This window comes from Anabrus simplex, chromosome 1 (genome assembly GCF_040414725.1).
Source record: "Anabrus simplex isolate iqAnaSimp1 chromosome 1, ASM4041472v1, whole genome shotgun sequence".
Classification (NCBI taxonomy): domain Eukaryota; kingdom Metazoa; phylum Arthropoda; class Insecta; order Orthoptera; family Tettigoniidae; genus Anabrus; species Anabrus simplex.
In genome coordinates, this window is record NC_090265.1 from 1,724,588,621 (window position 1) to 1,724,613,472 (window position 24,852).

The following is a 24,852-nucleotide window of genomic DNA, read 5'->3' on the forward strand; positions in this document are numbered from 1 at the left end:
GAGGCAGGACTTTGCCAGGATGTTGGTGGGGGTGTCTGGAGGAAGGGTTTGCACGTGCGAAAGACGGTGGATAGCTGGGCTGCTTCAGTATTCTATGAGTGAGCAAGAGGTGCACACATCTGTTGCACAACACATCATTATCAAATTTTGCACAAAAGAGGGCACCAGACCTTCCAAAATTTTGAGATGGTTCCGTGCACAGTTTGGGGAAGAAACACTTTCGCAGACTCAGGTGTATGAGTGGGCTAAAAAATTTGTGGCTAGAAGAGAAGCTGTGGAAAATGAACCTCATGAAAGGAGCCCATGGACAAGCATCACTGCAGACAACATTATTGCCATTCGTGACATTATTTGGTGAAAATCGGCCAATAGAATTTTGCACATTGTTTTATGCATAGGAATAAGTTACAGAAGTGTTCAAACCATCATCCGAGATGAACTCTGTTTCAGAAAATTGTCTGCCAGGTGGGTTCCTTGTCTCCTCAACCAGGAACAAAAACTTTACGCCAGGAAGTTTGTCAGAGATTCCTGCGTCACTATGAGGAGGAAGGAGAGGATTTCTTGCATCATATTGTGACTTGTGATGAAACTCGGTGCATTATTACACCCCAGAGTCAAAGCAGGCAAGCATGGAGTGGCAGTGAAGAGATGAAGCAAGTCCGGTCAAGGCCAAATCATGCCCATCGGCTGGAAAGGTGCTCGCAACTGTTTTTCTGAGACTCCGAGGGAGTGTTTTGGTGGATTTTCTTCACGAACAAAGGACAATTAATGCAGCCTATTACTGTTGCATTTTGCATGAGGCAAAATCTGCGTCTCGCAACAAGTGATGCCGGCAAGTTATCTGAGGCGTCATTCTTCTCCATGACAATGCAATGCCCCATACTGCTGCTGTAATGCAGGAAAAACTGGAGGAAATTCACTGGACACCTCTGGAACACCCTCCGTACATTCCAGATTTATCACCCTGCAACTGCCAGTTGTCTGGGCCACTCAAGCAAGACCTAGGAGGACAATGATTCGATGGTGATGCAAGTGCAGAAGAGTTTGTGCGCAACTGGCTCCGTGTATGTCCCTCTTCTTTCTATCAGGGCTACATCAAAAAGTTACCAATCTGTTGGAGAAAATGTGTATTGAAGGCAGAACAGCGTGTAGAAAAGTGATCTCTATATGTGTATTATTTTCGTTGATGCAAAAAAAAAAATTTAAATCCCATTTATATTTGATCCACCTTCGTAGTTCTTATTAAGAGTAAAGTCCACAAGGTACATGAATTCCTTTATTTTTTGATTGCTTAGTTTGTTATTCTGCATTAAGTTCTTCTTGATTAAAATTAGTGTTTCTTTAACTGGAATATTAGAATATTTGTTGGTAACTTTGAACGAATTTAAGGTTAAGGAAGGCTTAGGTTTAATATTTTTGGTAATGTTGCAGAATTCAATTGTGTTTTTAATTGAAAAGTATAATACTTTTGTAAGAAGCTATGGATGAATTTTGAAGTTTTGATTATAGGTCTTATAGGAATGACGGCTTAATGTATTTTTGGTAGGGCTCTAGCTAATGATAATCTGGGGTTCATATTGATCAAATTAGATATTTCATTGTCACTGAAAGATACTGTACATCATCATTATAGACTGTTATGCCTTTCAGCATTCAGTCTGCAAGCCTCAGTGAATTTAATAACCGCCACCACTATCCTCATTTTGTAACTAGTTCTGTGGCTTCATTTACTTCTTAACTTCTTATCTTTAAATCATTAGAAACTGAGTCCAACCATCGTCTTCTTGGACTCTCTCTACTTCTCTTACCCTCCATAACAGAGTTCATTACTCTCCTAGGTAACCTCTCCTCCTCCATTCGTCTCACATGACCCCACGACCGAAGTCAGTTTATGCGTACAGCTTCAGCCATCGAGTTCATTCCTAACTTGGCCTTTATCTCCTCATTCCGAGTTCCCTCCTGCCATTGTTTCCACTCATTTGTACCAGCAGTCATTCTTCCTACTTTCATATCTGTTACTTCTGGCTTATGAATAAGACATCCTCTTGAGTCCACCCGGCTTTCACTCCCGTAAAGCAAAGTTGATCTGAATGGTTTCGTCCGGGAGCTGACTTCATTCTTACAGAATACTGTTCATCGCAACCACAAGCTCACTGCATTAGCTTTACTGCACCTTGATTCAATCTCACTTACTATATTACCATCTTAAGAGAACACACATCCTAAATACTTGAAATTATCTACCTGTTCCAGCATTGTATCCCCAATCTGACATTCAGTTCTCTTGGATTTTTTACTTACTGACATCAATTTAGTCTTAGAAAGGTTAATTTTTATACCATACTCATAGAACCTGTTTTCAAGTTCCAAGATATTAGAATGCAGGTTTTCGGCACAATCTGCCATTAAGACCATGTCGTCAGCATAGGCCAAACTGCTTACTACATTTTTACCTTATTGAATCCCTCCCTGCCACTTAATACCTTTAAGCAAATGATCCACTAAAACTATGAACAACACAGGTGAAAGAATTACAGCCTTGCCTAACCCCTGTAATTACCTTGAACCAAGAACTCATTCTACCATCCATTCTCACTGCAGCCCAATTGTCAGCATAAATGCCTTTGATTGATTTTAATAATCTACCTTTAATTCCATAGTCCCCCAGTATATCGAACATCTTTTCCCTCGGTACCCTGTCATATGCTTTCTCTAGATCTCCGAAACATAAACACAACTGCCTATTCCTCTCGTAGCATTTTTCAATTACCTGGTGCATACTGAAAATCTGATCCTGACAGCCCCTCTGTGATTTTCATCCGACTTCCTCTCAGCCACTGATTGCACCCTCCCTTCCAAGATGCCAGTGAACACCTTGCTTGGTATACTGATCCATGAGATACCTCGATAATTGTTGCAATCCTTCCTGTTCTCTTGCTTATAGATAAGTGCAATTACTGCTTTTGTGCAATCAGAAGATATCTTATCAACACTCCATGCTAATCTTACTACTCTATGAAGCCATACCATTCCTGCCTTTCCACTATACTTCACCATTTCAGGTCTAATTTCATCTACTCCTGCTGCTTGATGACAATGGATTTTATTTACCATCCTTTCCACTTCCTCAAGCGTAATTTCCTCATCATCATTTTCCACCTCCCCGTGAGCTTTAGGTTTGCAATGTCACCAGGAAGATTTCCTTTTACACTGAAAAGATTTTCAAAATATTCCTTCTTTGTGTCCAGCGATTCCCTGGGATCTATTATGAGTTCATCTGATTTACCCAAAATACTGTTCATTTCCTTTTTCCCTTCCTTCTTAAGATTTTTTATTACTGTCCAGAAAGGTTTCCCTGCTGCTTGACCTAGCCTTTCCAGGTCATTTCAAAATCTTCACACTTCTCCTGCTTCTTCGGTTCAGCAACTATTTGTTTTGCTCTGTTTCTTTCCTCTATGTACAATTCCCTGTCTGCATCAGTCCTTGTTTGGAGCCATTTCTGATACGCCTTCTTTTTATGTTTACAAGCTACTCTCACTTTATCATTCCACCAAGATGTTTGGTTTTTCCCATCTTTATACACAGTTGTTCCTAAGCATTCCCTTGCTGTTTCCACTACAGCATCCCTGTATGCCACCCATTCTCTTTCTGTATCCTGAACCTGCTTACTGTCCGTTGTTTGGAACTTTTCACTAACCATATCCATGTACTTCTGATTTCCCCATCCTGGGAGGTTTTCTACCCTTATTCATCTGCTGACAGATTTCACTTTCTCTGTAGTAGGCATTTAGATATTTAGATACTTAGTTTACTACAGATCAGATAGTGGTTTCTATCATCAAATAATCACTGGAATACCCGCACATTCCTAACAAATTTCCTTAATTTAAAGTCGGTTCTGATATAGTCTATTATGGTTGCAAGATTGGAACATGTTAGCATACAACAATTTATTGTTATACGACCTAATATCCTTAAAACAATATAATGTCACTAGCAAAGTACTCTTGCTTCGCTACAGTTTTGAATTGAAAGTTATTTTTCAAAATTTTACACTTTAGAGAGTCTACTGTAAAATACACCCTCAGTTTGTCCATCAAACAGTTTTGGGGGAATGATTATTAATTTTCTTATCTAACACGCATATGTACCCCGTACAGAAGAATTGGAATGTTTTTAAACCCTATCATATTTAACATGTAGGATGTAAAAGCAATCAACCTGTGAAATTTAGATGTTGTACGTCGAACAGTAATGGAGGAATGATCTTTTTTTAGGTGGTGAATGTTTCAAAAATATTTCTTAACATCTAGGACATTTTAAGATCGAGCCTAAAACTGTTTCAGGGGCTGATGACCTTCGATGTTAGGCCCCTTAAAACAACAATCATTAACAAAACGGTTTCGGAAGAATGGACATGGTGTGTTTTTGAGAGTCAACCACCATCTTAACCCCTTAGGGGAGAAATATTTGAAGTAAATGATATTTTAGATCTAGGACATAAGCGAAGAACCTTCTCATAAAATTACAAATTTGTACGTCAAACGGTTTTGGAGGGATCAATAATTTTGTTTACGGAGATAACCCCACTTAACACCTTAAGGGTGGGATGTTTATAAGTACTTCCTATTTCCAACCTAGCATTTAACATATATACCGCTATTTGGAATGTTGTCTTCATAAGTTAAACGGTTTCGGAGGAAGGAATACAGTAAATATATCTGTTTTTGGATCTTAACTCTCATTTAACTCTCTGAGGGGTTAAATTTGTTTCAAACTTTCTGTTATTTAACACATAGGATATGAATTGAAATTTTAACTTCGTAATTCAAATGGTTTCATACAAGTTAATATTTTGTCGTCATTCCTCATCCCCCAGTCAAAACCCCTCAGGAGTGTATTGTTTGAAGATGACTTCGTATTTAAAATCTAAGACATAGAATTTAGTGTGTATAGAGGGCAGCACTGATCTCTGATAAAAATCAAGGTAAAACATTCTTTATTATTTAGGCCTATTATATGTATTAAGCTTGTAGAAAGTAATTACAGTAGAAATTTGTGAGGTGTAAATCTCTATAAATATTATACATTCAATGACCACAAGAATTGGTAGGTGTCATTAATGGTATACAGTCTCAAAAAGAAAATTCCTCCAGTTGTGTATCAAATTCAAGATTATTTCAGTTAAACCCCTGAATTTTACAAATAACTTTTTTTGGCAATAAAGAAAAGGAGTCAGATATCAGTCGAGTACCTTGCTGTTGAGGAGACTTAGTTTTATAACGTCAACAGCTTCTACATAATCCCAATCCTTATACGTGAAATATTTTGAATTATATCATATTTGACACCTACAACAACCAAAGTTCTCGTAAAATTTCAAATTTATAGTCAAACGGTTTGGAGGAATGAATAATTTTTCATAAGTCGTCACACCCCAGATAAAACCTCTTAGAGGTGTATTGTTTTAAAACCTTTTCTTATTTAAAATCTAAAATATTTAGGAGCAACCATCATATGAAATTTTAACCTCGAATGTCAAACAGTTTCAGAGAAATGAATATTATGTCATCATAACCCACTCCCAGTCAAAACCCCCTTAAGGGTGTGTTGGTTTAAGACCACTTCTTAGTCAAAATGTAATGCACGTAGGAGCAATCATCATGTGAAGTTTCAACCTCGTATGTCAAACGGTTTCAGAGAAATGAATATTTTGTTATCAAGCCCCAAACTCCAGTCAAAACCCCCTTAGGAATTTATTGTCTCAAGACTACCTCTCATTTAAAATCTAAGATGTATAGGAACAACAATCATGTGAAATTTCAACCTCGAATGTCAAACAGCTTCAGAGATTAATATGTTTGTCATCGGACATCACCCCCACTCAAGACCCCTTAGGGGTGCATTGTTTTAAGACCAATTTTTATTTAAAATCCAAGATATTGAGGAGTAACCAACATGTGAAATTCCAGTCTTGTACGTCAAGCGATTTCAAAGAAATTGATATTTTTGTTATCAGGCCTCACCCCAACCCCCCAGTCAAAACCCCTTAGGGCTACATTGTTTTAAGACCACTTTGTAAAAAATCTGTCACATACAGGAACAACCATTGTGTGAAATTTCAACCTCTCAAGTAAGTTTAACAGTTTCAGAGATACAAATTTTTTTTTTGGCCTTTCCCGGCAAAATCACCAATTTTTATTTAAAATCTAAGATATATAGGACAACCATCATGTGAAATTTCAAGCTCGTATGTCAAACGGTTTATGTGAAATGAATTTTTATGTCGTCAGCTACACCCCACTCCCAGTCAAACACCCGTTAGGGGTGTATTGATTAAAGACCACATCTTATTTAAATTCTATTACACATAGGTGCAACCATCATGTAAAATTTCAACCTCCTATACCTCATAAGTCAGTGGATTTCAGAGACCTTACCATCATGGTCAAAGCCCTTAGGGGCATATTATTTTGAGACCACTTTTTGTTTAAAATCCAAGACATACAGGAGCAACCATCATGTGAAATTTCAGACATGCATGCCAATTGTTTTGAGAGAAATGCATATTTATCACATCAAGACCTCACCCCCTAGTCAACTCCCCCTCCCCTTAGAGGCATATTGTTTAAGACCCATTCTTATTCAAAATCTAAGACATATAGGACAACCATCATGTGAAATTTCAAGCCCATATGTCAAACAGATGGAGTGAAATGAATATTTATGTTGTCAGACCCCCCTCCCCAAGTCAAAAACCCTTAGGGGTGTATTATTTTAAGATCACTTTTTATTGAAAATCTAAGACATACAGGAGGAACCATCATGTTAAATTTCAACCTTGTATGTGAAACGGTTTCAGAGAAAGGAATATATTTGTTTTTAGGTATAAACCCCCATTTTAGCCTTAAGCACTGATTTTTTTCTAATCTTGTCTTATTTAACATCTAGTACATGAATGATTGAGTGCAATTTCAACTTTGTCTGGTCAACGGTTTTGGAGGAATGAATATTTTGGTTTTTAGGGTTTCACCCCCCATTTCATTCCCTTGGGGGGTTGGAATTTTTTGGGTGCCTATTGCCTTTTTTATATACACTGACTGACAGAGCAAATGCAACACCAAGAAGGAGTGGTCAGAACGGTAGACTGACGTCACTGAGGTATGCTCATGATGTGAAATGCGCCGCTGTGCTGCGCACGTAGCGAACGATAAATGGGACACGGCGTTGGCGAATGGCCCACTTCGTACCGTGATTTCTCAGCCGACAGTAATTGTAGAACGTGTTGTCGTGTGCCACAGGACACGTGTATAGCTAAGAATGCCAGGCCGCCGTCAACGGAGGCATTTCCAGCAGACAGACGACTTTACAAGGGGTATGGTGATCGGCTGAGAAGGGCAGGTTGGTCGCTTCGTCAAATCGCAGCCGATACCCATAGGGATGTGTCCACGGTGCAGCGCCTGTGGCGAAGATGGTTGGCGCAGGGACATGTGGCACGTGCGAGGGGTCCAGGCGCAGCCCGAGTGACGTCAGCACGCGAGGATCGGCGCATCCGCCGCCAAGCGGTGGCAGCCCCGCACGCCACGTCAACTGCCATTCTTCAGCATGTGCAAGACACCCTGGCTGTTCCAATATCGACCAGAACAATTTCCCGTCGATTGGTTGAAGGAGGCCTGCACTCCCGGCGTCCGCTCAGAAGACTACCATTGACTCCACAGCATAGACGTGCACGCCTGGCATGGTGCCGGGCTAAAGCGACTTGGATGAGGGAATGGCGGAACGTCGTGTTCTCCGATAAGTCACGCTTCTGTTCTGTCAGTGATAGTCACCGCAGACGAGTGTGGCGTCGGCGTGGAGAAAGGTCAAATCCGGCAGTAACTGTGGAGCGCCCTACCGCTAGACAACGCGGCATCATGGTTTGGGGCCCTATTGCGTATGATTCCACGTCACCTCCAGTGCGTATTCAAGGCACGTTAAATGCCCACCGCTACGTGCAGCATGTGCTGCGGCCGGTGGCACTCCCGTACCTTCAGGGGCTGCCCAATGCTCTGCTTCAGCAGGATAATGCCCGCCCACACACTGCTCGCATCTCTCAACAGGCTCTACGAGGTGTACAGATGCTTCCGTGGCCAGCGTACTCTCCGGATCTCTCACCAATCGAACACGTGTGGGATCTCATTGGACGCCGTTTGCAAACTCTGCCCCAGCCTCGTACGGACGACCAACTGTGGCAAATGGTTAACAGAGAATGGAGAACCATCCCTCAGGACACCATCCGCACTCTTATTGACTCTGTACCTCGACGTGTTTCTGCGTGCATCGCCGCTCGCGGTGGTCCTACATCCTACTGAGTCGATGCCGTGCGCATTGTGTAACCTGCATATCGGTTTGAAATAAACATCAATTATTCGTCTGTGCCGTCTGTGTTTTTTCCCCAACTTTCATCCCTTTCGAACCACTCCTCCTTGGTGTTGCATTGTCAGTGTCAGTCAGTGTATCTACCAATTTTCACGTCTGTAACATCTCCAATTTTTGAGATATTAGCATCCTCATAACAATAATCCAACTCCTTTGTCAGTCTTTTCCATCCCCCCCTTAAGTGGATTTTCCAAAACAAAAACGAAAAGTGTTTCTTTATTTTTAAAGGAGATTGCAAATACCAATTTTCACGTCTGTAACATCTTCAGTTTTTGAGATTAAGTATCTTCATAAAAATAATTCAATCTATTTCACATCTTCTCCCTCCGAAAACAAAAATACATGTTTCTTTTTTCTTTTTTAAGGAGATTCCAAATACCAATTTTCACGTCTGTAACATCCTTAGTTTTTTTGAGATATACTGTAGATTTACTCATTTTTAAAATTCACCCCCTCCCCCTCTTTTCACTTCTTTTCACCCCCTTATGTAGATTTTCCAAAGACAAAAACATACATTTTTATTTTTAAAGGAGATTCCAAATACCAATTTTCATGTCTGTAATATCTTCAGTTTTATTTATATATATGTATGTACTAGCAAGATACCCGTGCTTCGCTACGGTATTATACTGAAATTTATAATTGAATGCTAATTGTTTTAGATATATAATCCGCCGAAATTCGCGATCTGACTCGTTTTCTGCGAGAATCCGCCAAAATTCGCGATCTGACTCGTTTTCTAATAGATTACGGTATGTTTCCTCACATTTTTCAATCTTTCTTTCCAGCAATCGATTTCGTACTTCCCGGGCTAGGTCCAGATATTCCACCCTGTCAGTTGGGTCCCTAAATCTTTGCCATCTTTTCCTATAAGCGTTTTTAATATGGATCAAATCCTGAAGGAGATCCGGCGTGGTGTCGTCTTAGGTGCCTTGGCGGTACTGAACCCGCGGCCGGACTGCATTCTTAGTCATTACCCGTTCAGGACCCGTTTCCAGGGGGGTCCGCACATTTGACAACGGGCCAGAATATTATTATTATTATTATTATTATTATTATTATTATTATTATTATTATTATTATTATTAAAAGATGTTCTGAACCCCACAGCAAGATGCAAGATCGCTACTTGGCGGTAAATTACATCTGCTGCCAGTGTCATTGTTACAATGTGACCAGCACCATCGTCGCGCGTAGGCAAGTGTGCGGGATTTCTGGCGATACCAATGACATACTTCCGTGCATTGTTGACCTTATTATAGAGGTGAACAATTTGACGGTCCATCTCATTCCTATCGTTTATTTCAAATGTGTTTAAATTTTTATTTACATGCCAGGAGAATCTACTGTAATCTAAGAACGTTCTCCGAAGGAAAAGATGGCTGTTGAAAACGAACCCAGGAAAGATTAAAAATGATCGGTTTATGATCAGAATAAGTACATCGAAACTATATAGCCTGTTTCCAGTCATTCGACAGGGTCAGGATGGAATGAATAAAGCCCCATCTAGCGGCGACAATAGGAATTGTGCCGGCTGCCGAAGAACACCTCTGGGGCAATGATCGTTGAATGACAAATGAAATGAAATATTGGACAGTGTTGCTGGAATGAATGATGACAGAGAAAATCGAAGTATCCGGAGAAAAACCTGTCCCGCCTCCGTTTTGTCCAGCACGAATGTCACATGGAGTGACCGGGATTTGAACCACGGAACCCAGCTGCGAGAGACCGGCGCGCTGCCGCCTGAGCAACGGAGGCTCCTTAAGTACATTATGAACAGTAAAATCAATTAATCTCACCTCCTTTTACACCCCGCCGCCGTTAAGTTTATTTACACCCCCCCCCCCCCAAAAAATAGAAGACGTGTTTCTTTATGTTTAAAGGATATTCCAAACACCAATGTTCACATCTGTTACATTCAGTTTTGAGATATAAGTATCCCCATAAAAATAATTCACTTTATTTTCACTTCCTTTCACACTCGCCTCCCCCCCACACCCCGTAAGTGAATTTTCCGGCAAAATATACTCGTTTCCTTAATAGTAAAGGATCTTCTAAATAGTAATTATCACGACTCTAACTTCTTCAGTTTTTGATTTATGTGTCTTCATGAAAGGAATTCAACTCCTTTTCACTCCCGCCCCCCCAAACGCGTTTTTTCTTTGTTTAAGGAGATTCAAATACCAATTTTCACGTCCGTAACAACTTTAGTTTCTATTAGATGTATGTATTCTCATACAATTAATTCAATTAATTTTTCAATTCTTTCACCCCCCCCCCCCCCCCCCCCCCGTTCATTGGATTTTCCGAGAATACGTGTTTCTTTACTTTTAAAGCAGATTCCAAATGTCCTAATTTCACGTCTGTAATATCTTCATTTGTGAGATATCAGTAGCCTAATTAAAAGAATTCAACACCATTTTCAGTCACTTTTACCCCCCCCCCCCCCTTCCACCCAAGTGGTATTTCCGAAAGCTGAAAATACACGTTTCTTTATTTTTAATAGAGATAAAAATACCATTTTTCACTTCTGTAACATGTTAAAGTTTTTGAGATATACTGTAGAAATTCGCTTTTTAAAATTTCACCCCTTTTTATTTCCCCTTAAGTGGAGTTTCCAAAAACAAATCACCTATTCTTTCTTTACATTTACAGGAGATTCCAAATACCCACTTTTTACGTCTGTAACATTTTACGTTTCTCAGATATTGTGTAGATATAGTCTTTCAAAAAATTCACCCCAGTTTGTCACTCCTGTTTAACCGCCATTAATTGGATTTTTCAAAAAAAAAAATACGTGTTTCCTTATTTTTAAAGGAGCTCCCATATACAAATTTTCAGTTCTGTAATATTTTCAGTTTCTGAGATATATGTATCCTCATTAAAGGCATTCATCCCATTATTCACCCATTTACACCCCTCCTATTGGGGTTTAAAGAAAGCAAAAAATACGTGTTCTTGTATTTTTAAAGAAGATTCTAAATACCATTTTTTACATCTGTAAACTTTTTAAGTTTTAAGATGTAGACACACTCATTTTAAAAATTCACCCCCCTTTTCACCCTCCATTATTTGGATTTTCCAAAATCAAAAAAATACCTGTTTCTTTATTTTTAAAGTAAATCCCAAATACCAATTTTCAGGTCTGTAATATCTTCAGGTTCTGAAATATAAGTAGCCTCATTAAAGGCATTCAACCGCTTTTTCACCCTTTTCCACCCTTCCAATTGGGATTTTCCGAAAACAAAAAAATACGTGTTTCTTTATTTTTAAAGGAGATTCTAAATGACAATTTTTACATCTTTAAACTTTAAAAGTTTTGAGATATAGATAGACTCATTTTAAAAATTCACCCCCTTTTCACACCCCCCATTAATTGGATTTTCCAAAAACAAAAAATATATATTTCTTTATTTTTAAAGGAGATCCTAAACACCAATTTTCAGGTCTGTAATATCTTCATTTTCTGAGATATAAGTATCCTCATTAAAGTCATTCAACCACGTTTTCACCCCTTTTCACCCCTCCTATTGGGATTTTCCGAAAACAAAAAAAATACGTGTTTCCTTGTTTTTAATGAAGATTCTAAGTACCAATTTTTACATCTCTAAACTTTAAAAGTTTTGAAATATAGATGCACCCATTTTAAAAATTCACCCCCTTTTCACCCTCCCATTAATTGGATTTCCCCAAAACAAAAAAATACGTCTTTCTTTATTTTTAAAAGAGATCAAAAGTACCAATTTTCATGTCTGTAATATCTTCAGTTTCTGAGATATAAGTACCGGTATCCCGATTAAAGGCATTCAACCCATTTTTCACCCTTTTTCGCCCCTCCTGTTGGGATTGTCTCAAAACAAAAAAATACGTGTTTCCTTATTTTTAAAGAAGATTCTAAATACCAATTTTCACATCTGTAAACTTTCAAAGTTTTGAGATATAGACACACTCATTTTAAAATTTCACCCCCCTTTTCACCCCCTTAGCGACGGAATATCCAAAAATCCTCTCTTAGCGAGCACCTACATCTTAATATGAATATATGTCCAAAATTTCATTTCTTTATGTCCAGTAGTTTTGGCTCGGCGATGATGAATCAGTCAGTCAGTCAGGACAAGCTACTTTATATATATAGATGTATGTATGTATGTATGTATGTATGTATGTATGTATGTATGTATGAATATCTCAAAACTTTTAACGTTTATAGATGTAAAAATTGGTATTTAGAATCTCCTTTAAATTAAAAAACACGTATTTTTTTGTTTTTGGAAAATCCCAATAGGAAGGGCGGAAAAGGGTGAAAAGGGTGAAAAAGGGGTCGAATGCCTATAATGAGGATACTTATATCACAGAAAGTGAAGATATTACGGACCTGAAAATTGGTATTTGGGATCTCCTTTAAAAATAAAGAAACACATATTTTTTTGTTTTTGGAAAATCCAATTAATTTGGGGGGGGGTGAAAAGGAGGTGAATTTTTAAAATGAATGTGTGTGTATATATATATATATATATATATATATATATATATATATATATATATATATATATATATCTCAAAACTGTTAAAATGTACAGATGTACATATATATATATTATATATTATATATATATATATTATATATATATATATTGTATATAAACAACTTGACCTGACTGACCGACCGACCATCGCCGAGCTAAAACTACTGGATATAAAGAAATGAAATTTTGGGGATACATTCATATTAAGATGTAGGTGCTCGCTAAGAAGGGATTTTTGGATATTCCGTCACTAAGGGGGTGAAAAGGGGGGTGAAATTTTAAAATAGTGTATCTATATCTCAAAACTTTAAAAGTTTACAGAAGTAAAAATTGGTATTTAGAATCTTCTTTAAAAATAAGAAAACGCGTATCTTTTTTTTGTTTTTGGAAAATCCCAATAGGAGGGGTGAAAAAGTGGTTGAATGCTTTTAATCAGGATACCGGTACTTATATCCCAGAAACTGAAGATATTACAGACCTGAAAATTGGTACTTTTGATCTCTTTTAAAAATAAAGAAACACGTATTTTTTTTGTTTTTGGAAAATCCAATTAATGGGGGTGAATTTTTAAAATGAGTGTATGTATATCTCAAAACTTTTAATGTTTATAGTGCGCCGTTCCCGCGTCCAGGCATGGACACAAGAGATCCTGACTAGCTCTAAATTCAATTGGTTCGATGACTAAGTTTTATGGGTATGGGTTCCGTAAGTGAAAAACGTCCAGGTCGGTTAATGGTAAATTCTAACTAACGTTGAAAGACGTCTCTTACCCGTTACTAGTTAGATACCATACTCTCATTAGCTCTTAGAGAAGTTGTCGTCAACTGAAGATACCACTATCTTATAACTATTAATTCTAGGAACACATAGAAAGAGTGCTGAGGTTATACTATCTCATATTTATTTAAGTATTAAGTTAGACATTATAAGAAAAATCATTTTAAATTCGACCAATGAAAACTTCTTGAAGTGAGTAATTCATTGTTATTCCTACAGTCTATATTCTTCACCAACATCTCAGAAAAATCATATCCTCCGAACTCATCGTAAATAAACGCATTCTAGGATTCTACCATTTCATTTCATGAGTCCACTGATCTCTCAAAATTATAGAATATTAGAAGAAATATTACATAACATTTGGGAATTATAAAGAAACATATGGTTTCATTCATAGGCAATTCACTTACGAAGTTGGGCGATAATGAATTAAACTAATATGAATGAAATTAATTATATTTACATGTGCCGTACTGGCAAGAAAATAAACATTAAGATCAAGAATATTAAAATGAATTAAACTAATATGAATGAAATTAATTATATTTACATGTGCCGTACTGGCAAGAAAATAAACATTAAGATCAAGAATATTAAGAGTGTTGGATGCATCCTTTAAGAAAAAATAAATAAAAATTGTATCAATTACTATTTACAATATCTCTGACTAAACTTTCTTGAGAAATAAAGAACGCTTATGGTATCATCGAGTTGGTGTTCAGATAAGAATTGGAGTTCAAATTGTCTGAATATCAGTTATTCTTCGATTAAATATGAAATTCAGTTCGTTACTACCTATTCCTTACTCATAGGACTGACACATATTTCAATTTACACTAACTGTCTGTCTCAATGCAGGTGTAAATTTCTCAATAAAAACTATCTCAAAACTTCTCCTGATTTTGAATTGACAAGTACACTCACGTATGTTTCACAGTTTAAATATTCACATTCGCATGCTCAATTGCCTCTTAGTTACTCATATTTCCCTGTGTCACTCACCATAAGCTAAGCTATGTCCAGTGTGAGTTGTAATCACCCTCCAAGTAACATTATCATAAGATTTAACTTATAAACTTAAGGTAATGTGACCTTAATTTTAGTGATAAGTATCAGCCTACGTGCGTATTTGGTTGTAAGAAACGTCATCATACATACCCTATGAAATTATCATCTCACCTACTACTAACGGAAAATCTACTTGGTCAGAAGACACTATCTTCGACTAAAAAGAATCCTTTTTGAATAGCTATGTCACCTGATTAGTCTAATAGGTTGAATATTGTTCAGAATAAAGTTATACACAGTGAGAGTTTTCAGAATCATCCGAAATAATTCAGTGAAGGCTTAAATATTATCATTACTACATGTATGACTCTCTAGACAATCCCAACATGGATAAAAAACATTGCTCTACCAATCTCGAGATCGTATCCTAAGCTATGTGAAAATGCATAGGATTAAGAATTATCATATGGAATTGGCAAGAATTCACTGACACTCTCCGAAACATCATTTGAAAATCACATTGTCTCACTTAGAACAACTATGACTATCTCTCTCGAAGAAAATAATAAATATGACCATCATAAATCACTATCATCCTTATACCATATTTCTAACGTGTCAATTATTATTCACATTTCACATATAATAAATCTCTCTCTTCATCATATGCAAATCACTTCATTAAACTGCACGTCAACGTGCCGTGACATTCTTAAAATGCCCTCTTTACTTCCTATCGTCATAGTGCCAAATTTAACATCATAACTCTGAGTAATTTACTGCCTTATTCCTTCATAAACACTTCCTATATTCGATCTCGCACCGAGTGACTTTGATTAAAATAGTATACACTGGTGTTAATGTCAACTTCACACTCTACTCTTCACTGATAATAATAATAACACTAACTATTTACTCTCACATATGACTGGAAACATTACGATTGGAATATCACTTGGTGACCACGCCTACTAATGAAATTGACATTTCATATAGATGAATACCTACTTCCAATAATCTCATCTAGACATTTATCTACGCACTGTCTTCGCACAAATACATATATCAACATATAATTATAAAGGTAATATTCTCTTACTTACGAAAACGACTCAGATAATGGACTTAGCTTTGCTCAAGGTGGTCTCGATGTCTTCTCATCTCCGGTCATCTGAGATTAGGATCTCGTCATCTGGTTCCTCCACGAGTGATCGGGTTCATTGTAGCTCTCCACAATTGATTACTGGTCATCTGGGATGATCAACATTGTATCGCCTCATCAGGATCCAAATAGCGTTGCCTTGCTTCTTTACAGGCTCATAGTGGAATCTCGTACGTATATAACAGAATAATAACAAAATATGTGATTCATTGCTGTCATTCTTCAACTAATATATCTCTTGTGAAGCTCAAATTGTATGGATTTTGCTATGGTACAGTTAGTCCAATATGCTAGCTCCAAATCGACTAGGATAATTATTAAGTATTTATTCCAATTTGAAAAGGAACTTTTTTCCTCTATATTTTTATTGGTGCGAACGCACTCAACAGCTGATCGGTACATATCTTTTACTATTAAGCGGTATCGGGCAAATTTATTTAAGCTCTGCGCCACTTCGTGACGTAGCTCTATTGTAATCTGTTTTATCTCCTTTTATAGTATTTATCTTTCGCGCAGCGATTAAATCTTGATAACAAGTGTTGGGCGTGTAGCCGCGAATTATATTTCCTTCCAAATTACGGTATTTACTCCAGATGAATAATCTCTTTCAGTCTAGTCCTACGTCTTCTTACTGCTTCAAGGTCTGATTATATAGTGAGTGATGAGCAAATATTTTTCTTAAATAAGAGGTTTAAATAATGTCCATTTGTCATTCTTTTTCTGTGCCTTCTATACATGGTTCTTTCCATAACTGACTGATGAAAATAATTACATTTCGGGCCGTATTGACGTTAAATGCATTTATTTTAACATTTTGATCGCAGAGACTCCATGTTTGTTCCTACCAGCTCGTATAAAGAACTGTGAAAAATTGGTATTTAGAATCTTCATTAAAAATAAACACATATTTTTGTTTTCGGAAAATCCCAATAGGAAGGGTGAAAAGGGGTGAAAAAGGGGTTGAATGCTTTTAGTGAGGATACTTATATCTCAGAAACTGAAGATATTACAGACCTGAAAATTGGTGTTTGGGATCTCCTTTAAAAATAAAGAAACATGTATTTTGTTTGTTTTGAAAAATCCAATTAATGGGGGTGAATTTTTAAAATGAGTGTATGTATATCTCAAAACTTTTAACGTTTATAGATGTAAAAATTGGTATTTAGAATCTCCTTTTTGTTTTTGGAAAATCCCAATAGGAAGGGTGGAAAAGGGTGAAAAGGGTGAAAAAGGGGTTGAATGCATATAATGAGGATACTTATATCACAGAAAGTGAAGATATTGCGGACCTGAAAATCGGTATTTGGGATCTCCTTTAAAAATAAAGAAACACATATTTTTTGTTTTTGGAAAATCCAATTAATGGGGGTTTGAAAAGGGGGTGAATTTTTAAAATGAGTATATATATCAAAACTGTTAAAATCTACAGATGTAAAAATTGGTATTTAGATTTCCCTTTAAAAATAAAGAAACACATATTTGTTTGTTTTCGGAAAATCCCAATAGGAGGGGTGAAAGAGGGTGAAAAATGGGTTGGATGCCTTAAATGAGGATACTTATATTTCGGAAACAGAAGATATCAGAGACCTGAAAATTGGTATTTGGGATCTGCTTTGAAAATAAACAAACACGTATTTTTTTTGTTTTTGGAAAATCTAATTAATGGGGCTTAAACAGGAGTGACAAATTGGGGTGAATTTTTAGAAAGACTATATCTACAGTATATCTCAGAAACGTTAAATGTTACAGATGTAAAAATTGGTATTTGGAATTTCCTGTAAAGGTAAAGAAACATAGGTGATTTGTTTTTGGAAACTCCACTTAACATATTACCGAAGTGGAAAATCATATTTTTTATCTCTATTGAAAATAAAGAAACATGTATCTTTTGTTTTCTAAAAAACTACTTGGGTGGAGGGGTAAAAGTGACTGAAAATGGGGTTGAATTCCTTTAATTAGGATACTGATATCTCAAAAGCTGAAGATGTCACAGATGTGAAATTTGGTATTTGGAATTTCCTTTTAAAATAAAGGAATACGAATTTTTTTTGTTTTCGTACATCCAATAAATGGAGAAGGGAAATTGAAAAATTAGATGAATTATTTGTATGAGGATACTATTATCTCAAAAAAAACGAAAGATTTTGCAGACGTGAAAATTGGTATTTGTAATCTGCTTTAAAATTAAACAAACACGTATTCTCGGAAAAACCAATGAAGGGGGGAGGAGGTGAAAAATTGAATAATTAATTGATTTTATTGTATGAGGATACTTATATCTAATAAAAACTAAAATTGTTACAGACGTAAAAATTGATATTTGGATCTCCTTTAAAAACAAAGAAAAAAGCGTTTTTGGGCAAAATCATTTTGGGGGCGGGGGTGAAAAGGAGTTGAATTCCTTTTATGTGGACACATATCTCAAAAACTGAAGATGTTAGAGTCATGATAATTTGTATTTAGAAGATCCTTTACTAATAAAGAGACAGGTATTTTTAATGGGAAATTCACTTAAGGGGGGGAGTGTGAAAAGAAGTGAAAAAAGTGAATTCTTTTTATGGGGATACTTATATCTCAGAACTGAAGGTAACAGACGTGAACATTGGTATTTGGAATCTCCTTTAAACATAAGGAAACATGCCTTCTTTTTTTCGTGGGGGGGGGGGGGGGTAAATCAACTTAACGGCAGTGGGGTGAAAAATGAGTTGAGACCAGTTGATTTTACTGTTCATAATGTACTTATTCTGTTCATAAACTGATCATTTTTAATCTTTCCTGGGTTCGTTTTCAAGAACCATCTTTTCCTTTGGAGTACATAGAGTCCAATTACAGTAGATTCTCCTGGCATATAAATAAAAATTTAAACACATTTGAAAGAAACAATATGAATGATATTGACCATGTAGTTGTTCGCCTCTATAATAAGGTCAATAAACGGAAACGGGTCCTGGCCGGCTAATGACTACAATTGCAGTCCAACCGCGGGTTCAGTACTGCCAAGGCACCCAAGACGACACCCCGCCGGATCTCCTCAAGGATTTGATCCATACTAAAATTGTTATAGGAAAAGATGGCAAAGATTTAGGGACCCAGCTGGCCGGGTGGTGGAATACCTGGACCTAGCCCGGGAAGTACGAAATCGATTACTGGAAAGAAAGATTGAAAAATGGGAGGAACTTTGCCGTAATCTCTCACAAAACGAGTCAGATCATGAATTTTGGCGGATAATCTCAGAAAACGAGTTAGATCGCAAATTTCGGCGGATTATATATAAAACGTTAAGCATTCAATTATAAATTTCATTATAATACCGTAGCAAAGCACGGGTATCTTGCTAGTATATATATAAAATAACTTGTCCTGACTGACTGAATGACTGACTGACTGATTCATCATCGACGAGCCAAAACTACTAGACATAAAGAAATGAAATTTTGAGGATACATTTATATTAGGGTGTAGGTGTTCACTAAGGAAGGATTTTCGGGTATTCCGTCGCTAAGGGGTTAAAAAGAACAGACCAAAGATGGCCTAGGCTACCATAGCTCAATTGGTAGAGCAACCAACGCGAATTCGGGAAGTTGTGGGTTCGGATCCCACTGGTGTCTGGTTGGCCATTTTTGTTCTGTACTTAACATATCTTCAACACGTAATAAATGTACGTAACACAACCTAATAGGTTGAAAGTCTGTTTCGATTACAATGCGGTCATGAAAATTCAATATTCATTGACTTGGCCCTCAACGGGCAACTTAAGCGTCCTCTACAATGTGATGGCAGTAGTGCCAGACCTGTAGCTTAGATCCTTTCCAACAGAACAAAGATGGCCTAGGCCACCATAGCTCAATTGGTAGAGCAACCAACGCGAAATCGGGAGGTTGTGGGTTCGGATACCACTGGTGTCTGGTTGGCCATTTTTGTTCTGTACTTAACATCTCTTCAACACGTACTAAATGTACGTAACATGACCTAATAGGTTGAAAGTCTGTTTCGATTGCAATGCGGTCGTGAAAATTCAATATTCAGAGAGGGAGATTGTCCTGGTGTCCTTGATCTTAGAGTAATGGTGCCATTGGAGTCTTCTGTCCCCTGTAATTGTTAGCTTCTTCAGACTGCCAAAACTAATTTATGATTAATAATAATATTTAGGAAACGCTTGAAGAAAGAAATAACTTGAATTTAATTAAGTTGTTTATACCTGAAAAAGAAGCAATGTAATTTAATGTAATTGTTCTTGTTAAATGTTTTCTTTTTCGGGTATTTTCTAAATTTTATTAATGATATATTAGTTTCAACAGACTGACATTAACTAACAAGGAAAACCTACCATCTGCTAATCTCTGATCTTATTGAGATTTGGTACGATGACTTCAGTAGGAATGTTTTATTCATCCGTATCTAAATTAGATGCCCAGTCATATATTTAGTACTTGTTTTGGGGTGTCAAAGTTTGCTCATTTAAGCACCTCATAGACAGGAATGAGTGGCAGGAAGCAGGTACAGGCGGGATGGCCGGCCAGTTCCTCTCTCTCTCACTCTCTCTCTCTCTAACATATTATTTCCCTAACCCTGGTAATTGCTGCCACTCCACGAGGCGAATGGGACGCCAGGCCTTAATTAAGGCGACGGCCGCTTCCTTCCCAATTCTAACACTTTCCTATCCTTGAATCGCTGAAAACCTTTGATGTGTTAATGCGATGTTAATCTACTATTTAAAAAGGTTTCCTATGGCAATAATTGTTGTTTTCCTTACATGGCATTGTGTCGGTGTTTACATACTATTTATATATGTACACAGGACTACATGGTGCCATTCACCGCAGAGTGCCCGTGATTACCGAGGCTAGGGAAGTAGTGTGCGTGCGTGCGTGCGTGCGTGCGTGCGTGCGTGCGTGCGTGCGTGTGTGTGTGTGTGTGTGTGTGTGTGTCTCTCTCGCTGGCCCAGTTTTACAGACGGATGCCATTCCTGACTTTAGCCCAGTGTGGAAAAATGTATTGCATATTTCTGTGATGGTTGGTAATATGGTGTGTTGTATTACAAATATCCAGTCCCTGAGCTAAAATTGTTGAGCTGGCCGAGAATAGATCCCGCTGTCTATTGTTCCAAGGAGCTGGACGTGTTGCAAAATTATGATAACCTACATATCTCAATTTCTTTAAAACAAGCATATCTATGTTTGTAATCAGACCAGATTATGATACTTACGAACGGTCGGTGGGTGGTACATCTGTGAACAAAAGAACAAAAATCCGGCTGTTAAACACACTTGCTTTCACTGCCAATTACTATATACCTAACCTGCCTTAAACATAACCAGAACCATGCCTCTGTGGCAGTTAACATGAGAACACTGTGTGCGCGCGCGTGCGTGCATGCGTGCGAGAGAGAGAGAGAGAGAGAGAGAAGTGAGAGCATGACACATGAACCGGCTGGCCGCCCCACTGCTACTCCTGTCTATGCGGTGCTTAAATGAGCAAACTTTGACACCCCAAAACCGGTACTAAATATACAACTGGGCATCTAATTTTGACATGGCTGAATAAAACATACCTACTGAAGTCGTTGTGCCAAATCTCAATCAGATCAGAGATTAGCAGATGGAAGGGTTTCCTTGTAAGTCAAAACTGAAAAGAAATGGCTTCCATTATGGGAAAGTTACTAGAAAGAAAGAAGCTGTAACCTTGTGTTGTGTTTCTCTTTGCAGGTGGTTGCTGCTCCGTACAAAGACCATCTGTGTTTTGCTGTTGCCAAGGAACTGCAGAAAGCGTTTGGTGGATGGGTTCCTCCTTTTAAGGTCTAGGCTGTATTACATATCTTTTGTTATGTAGTTGACCTTAAAGACAGCTGTGGATAGAAAAGAAAGTGGTCCCACCATGCAGAAATCAGATATCATGTCTGTGTTGTTTACATAGAATGTAGCAACATTAAGAGCTGTTGGTGAATCACTACACTTAATAAGTAAGACATGTTTCAGTACACAACAAACCAAAAGGGGTTTGAGTCCACCACTTTCTTTTCTATCACTTTGGGTTGTGTTAACCTATCAAGTATTTAATCTTTAGAATCTTACTTTACCAGACATTTATTTGTGATTTTAGCCTCTTTCTGTTTGTAGTAAAACTGAAATATGGATGTATTATGTATAACAACACAACAGTATAGTGTGTGTATTGACAACAAACTGGTTATGGTGCTTCCTTTAGTAACATTGTATGATTCTGTGATCAACCTTGACTGATACTCGTTTAGAAAGAAGTATAATGCCTGTCTAGCAGTTGGTGCTGTGTGATATTTTCAACTCTGGGATACAGTAGACCCTCTCATAACCCACTGTGCTTGGCTTTTCGTAATATGAATGTGAGTCATTGCTGCTTATTGTAGCGACAAAACAGCAAACAGCAAGATATTGACAGCCAACCAGTGCGTGTTAATTACATAGAGGGGTGCATCTGCAAAATCAACAATGTCTGATTTCAAACAAAAGAACATTGCAGACTTCTTCAGGTGAAGTCATTTCTGTGAAAGCATTTGTATACAGTGTTGTACATATAAAATTTGTATCAAACAAATTTTAATGACCAGTAGGCCTCCAGAGCTGTACTTTTTTTTTAGTATTCATTTCATTAAATATACAGAAGAATATTTAACTGTGTAAGTCTACTTTCTTCAGTTATTGTTAAAACACTGTTATTTAGATTGTAACTAACTTTGATACAACATTTCAAAAATATTCATCATCACTTAAGTACGAGTACATTTGCAGTATCACTATCAAGAGTAGATGTCCAAGTAAAAGTAACAAGTGTAAATTTACAACTATCTTGGAATTCACGAGGGGCTGCTCCATTGTAATTGTGCTATTGACTATCTTCTATGAACTAGGACACACCAGCTGGCCACGGCTGGAGCTGCTGCTTCCTCGTTCTTCAGGGAGTACTGGTAATTGATAGCTCATCCTAGTGAGTAGAGGCCAGTAAGGGCAACAAAGAGGTTGACACTAAAAAGACTCCAGTTTGGGGATGATGACTAGGGAGTAGCGGGACCAGATGAGGCCTGTCGCACTTAGAGCAGCTGATTACGGTATACTGAGTTTCTCAGGAGGGTGCTGGGTGTCACCTAGTCCAGCTATCACCAAGCCCCATTTAAAAAGTGGAGACGAAAAGAAGATAGTTTTCGGCCCTGCAGGATGACTCCATAAAGACTGAAGGTTTGGAGGCACAAATCGGTCGGCAAATGCTATTGTTAAAATATGCTTACAATAATGTGTTTTTTTATTCCACCTTTTCAATACAATTGATTTTATGTTATTAGAAATTCATAATGCTAAAACACTATTTTATAGGGACATGTTTTGCTTGATTTCAAGCATCCTCAGCCTATGTAATCTTCTGAAGGTTAAGACCTGTCATTGTTAATTTGCTTTGACAAATTTGTGAACACATTGATAGTTTAAAATTATGAATGGCTATACTAAAATTGGAATATCCATTAATTTCAAATATATTGACGTCCAAAACACAGTAATATCTTCAAAATGTTGAAAATTTGGCTTTTTTTTTTTTTCTCAAAGTTCTAGTTTATTAAAAACAATTGTAAATTGACTTCTTATGTTAAAATTTGAGTCATAATTTTTGTTAAAACTTATTGGTTTCTGAAGATTACTATCTTGAATACGTTGGAATTCTGCTTCAGGTATTAATTTTGAGCCATGCTACTGTAATTTATTAGTTTTGAACAGTAAAATGCTGAATTAGGTAGTTTCATCAAACGAGTCTTGTTTTGACGATCAGATTTTACTTTGGTAGTAGTTTGTGGCAGGTACATCACAGATGTAAAGGTCATCCCTAGTGAAAGCATGGACAGTGACCACAGATTGTTGGTAGTAGACTTCAAACATAAGACAAATGAAACGCAGAAACTTATTATGAAAAAAAACAAGGGTTAAAACTTGGAAGCACCGGGCGAGTTGGCCGTGCGCGTAGAGGCGCGCGGCTGTGAGCTTGCATCCGGGAGATAGTAGGTTCGAATCCCACTATCGGCAGCCCTGAAGATGGTTTTCCGTGGTTTCCCATTTTCACACCAGGCAAATGCTGGGGCTGTACCTTAATTAAGGCCACGGCCGCTTCCTTCCAACTCCTAGGCCTTTCCTATCCCATCGTCGCCATAAGACCTATCTGTGTCGGTGCGACGTAAAGCCCCTAGCAAAAAAAAAAACTTGGAAGTTGCAAGAAGTCCAAATAAAGGAAGAATACAAACTAAGGATTCAACAGAGTTTGCCGAAGTGTGAAGTAACCAGCATTAATGAAGAATGGAAGGCCTTCAAAGACACCTTTGTGGGAGAAGCCAAAAACCTATGTGGAGTTACACTATCAGAAGAAAAAAGGAGACACCATGGTGAAATGATAGAGTGAAAACAGCGGTGAAAGAAAGAAACCAAATAAAGAAGGCACTGAACAAGGAAAAACAAAAACAGGGACAAGAACGAAATGAACAAGAAATAAAAAGACTTCAAGCAGTATACAGGAACAAGAAACTTGCTGTAAAGAACATTGTAAGGGAAGAAAAAGAGAAGAAATGGAATGAGTTTTCAGACAAACTGGAAGAGAACAGTAGAGGAAATATGAAATTGCTATACAGAGTAGTGAAAAACAAGCAAAGGGATCAAGAGACCATAAAAGCAATAGAACGTGTTGATGGAACTCTGGCACAAGAAGAGGGAGAAATTAAACAAGAACTCTAGATCTATTTCGAAAAGCTGCTGAATGGAGATACAGAAAACATAACAACGGATAGAGGAGAGCCAAGTCGAGGAACCACAACTGAACCACCAATTACATGGCTTGAGGTTGTAAATGCGCTCAAGAGCATGAAGAAAGGAAAGGCAGTGGGCATAGATGAACTAAGTGCAGATATGCTGAAAGCAGCGGGAATTCCAGGAATTCAATGGCTCTACAGAC

At 37.5% G+C, this 24,852-nt stretch overlaps 1 protein-coding gene and 1 pseudogene across 3 annotated transcripts in view; one reads left to right on the top strand and one right to left on the bottom strand.

Annotated features, from left to right (window-relative positions):
* Window positions 1-22,543, top strand: part of LOC136882279 (fatty-acid amide hydrolase 2) — a 215,225-nt gene extending 192,682 nt beyond the window's left edge. For 2 of the 3 annotated variants that reach the window (XM_067154855.2, XM_067154846.2), the window contains exon 11: window positions 21,600-22,543. In XM_067154855.2, coding sequence (XP_067010956.2) covers window positions 21,600-21,695 — 96 coding nt within the window. In that variant the 3' untranslated portion in view covers window positions 21,696-22,543. The remainder of the gene's footprint in view (window positions 1-21,599) is intronic. The other variant, XM_067154837.2, reaches the window with a different exon arrangement.
* Window positions 22,544-22,730: 187 nt separating this feature from the next.
* LOC136864088 (mitochondrial pyruvate carrier 2 pseudogene) lies at window positions 22,731-23,201 on the bottom strand (annotated as a pseudogene).
* Window positions 23,202-24,852: the final 1,651 nt, after the last annotated feature.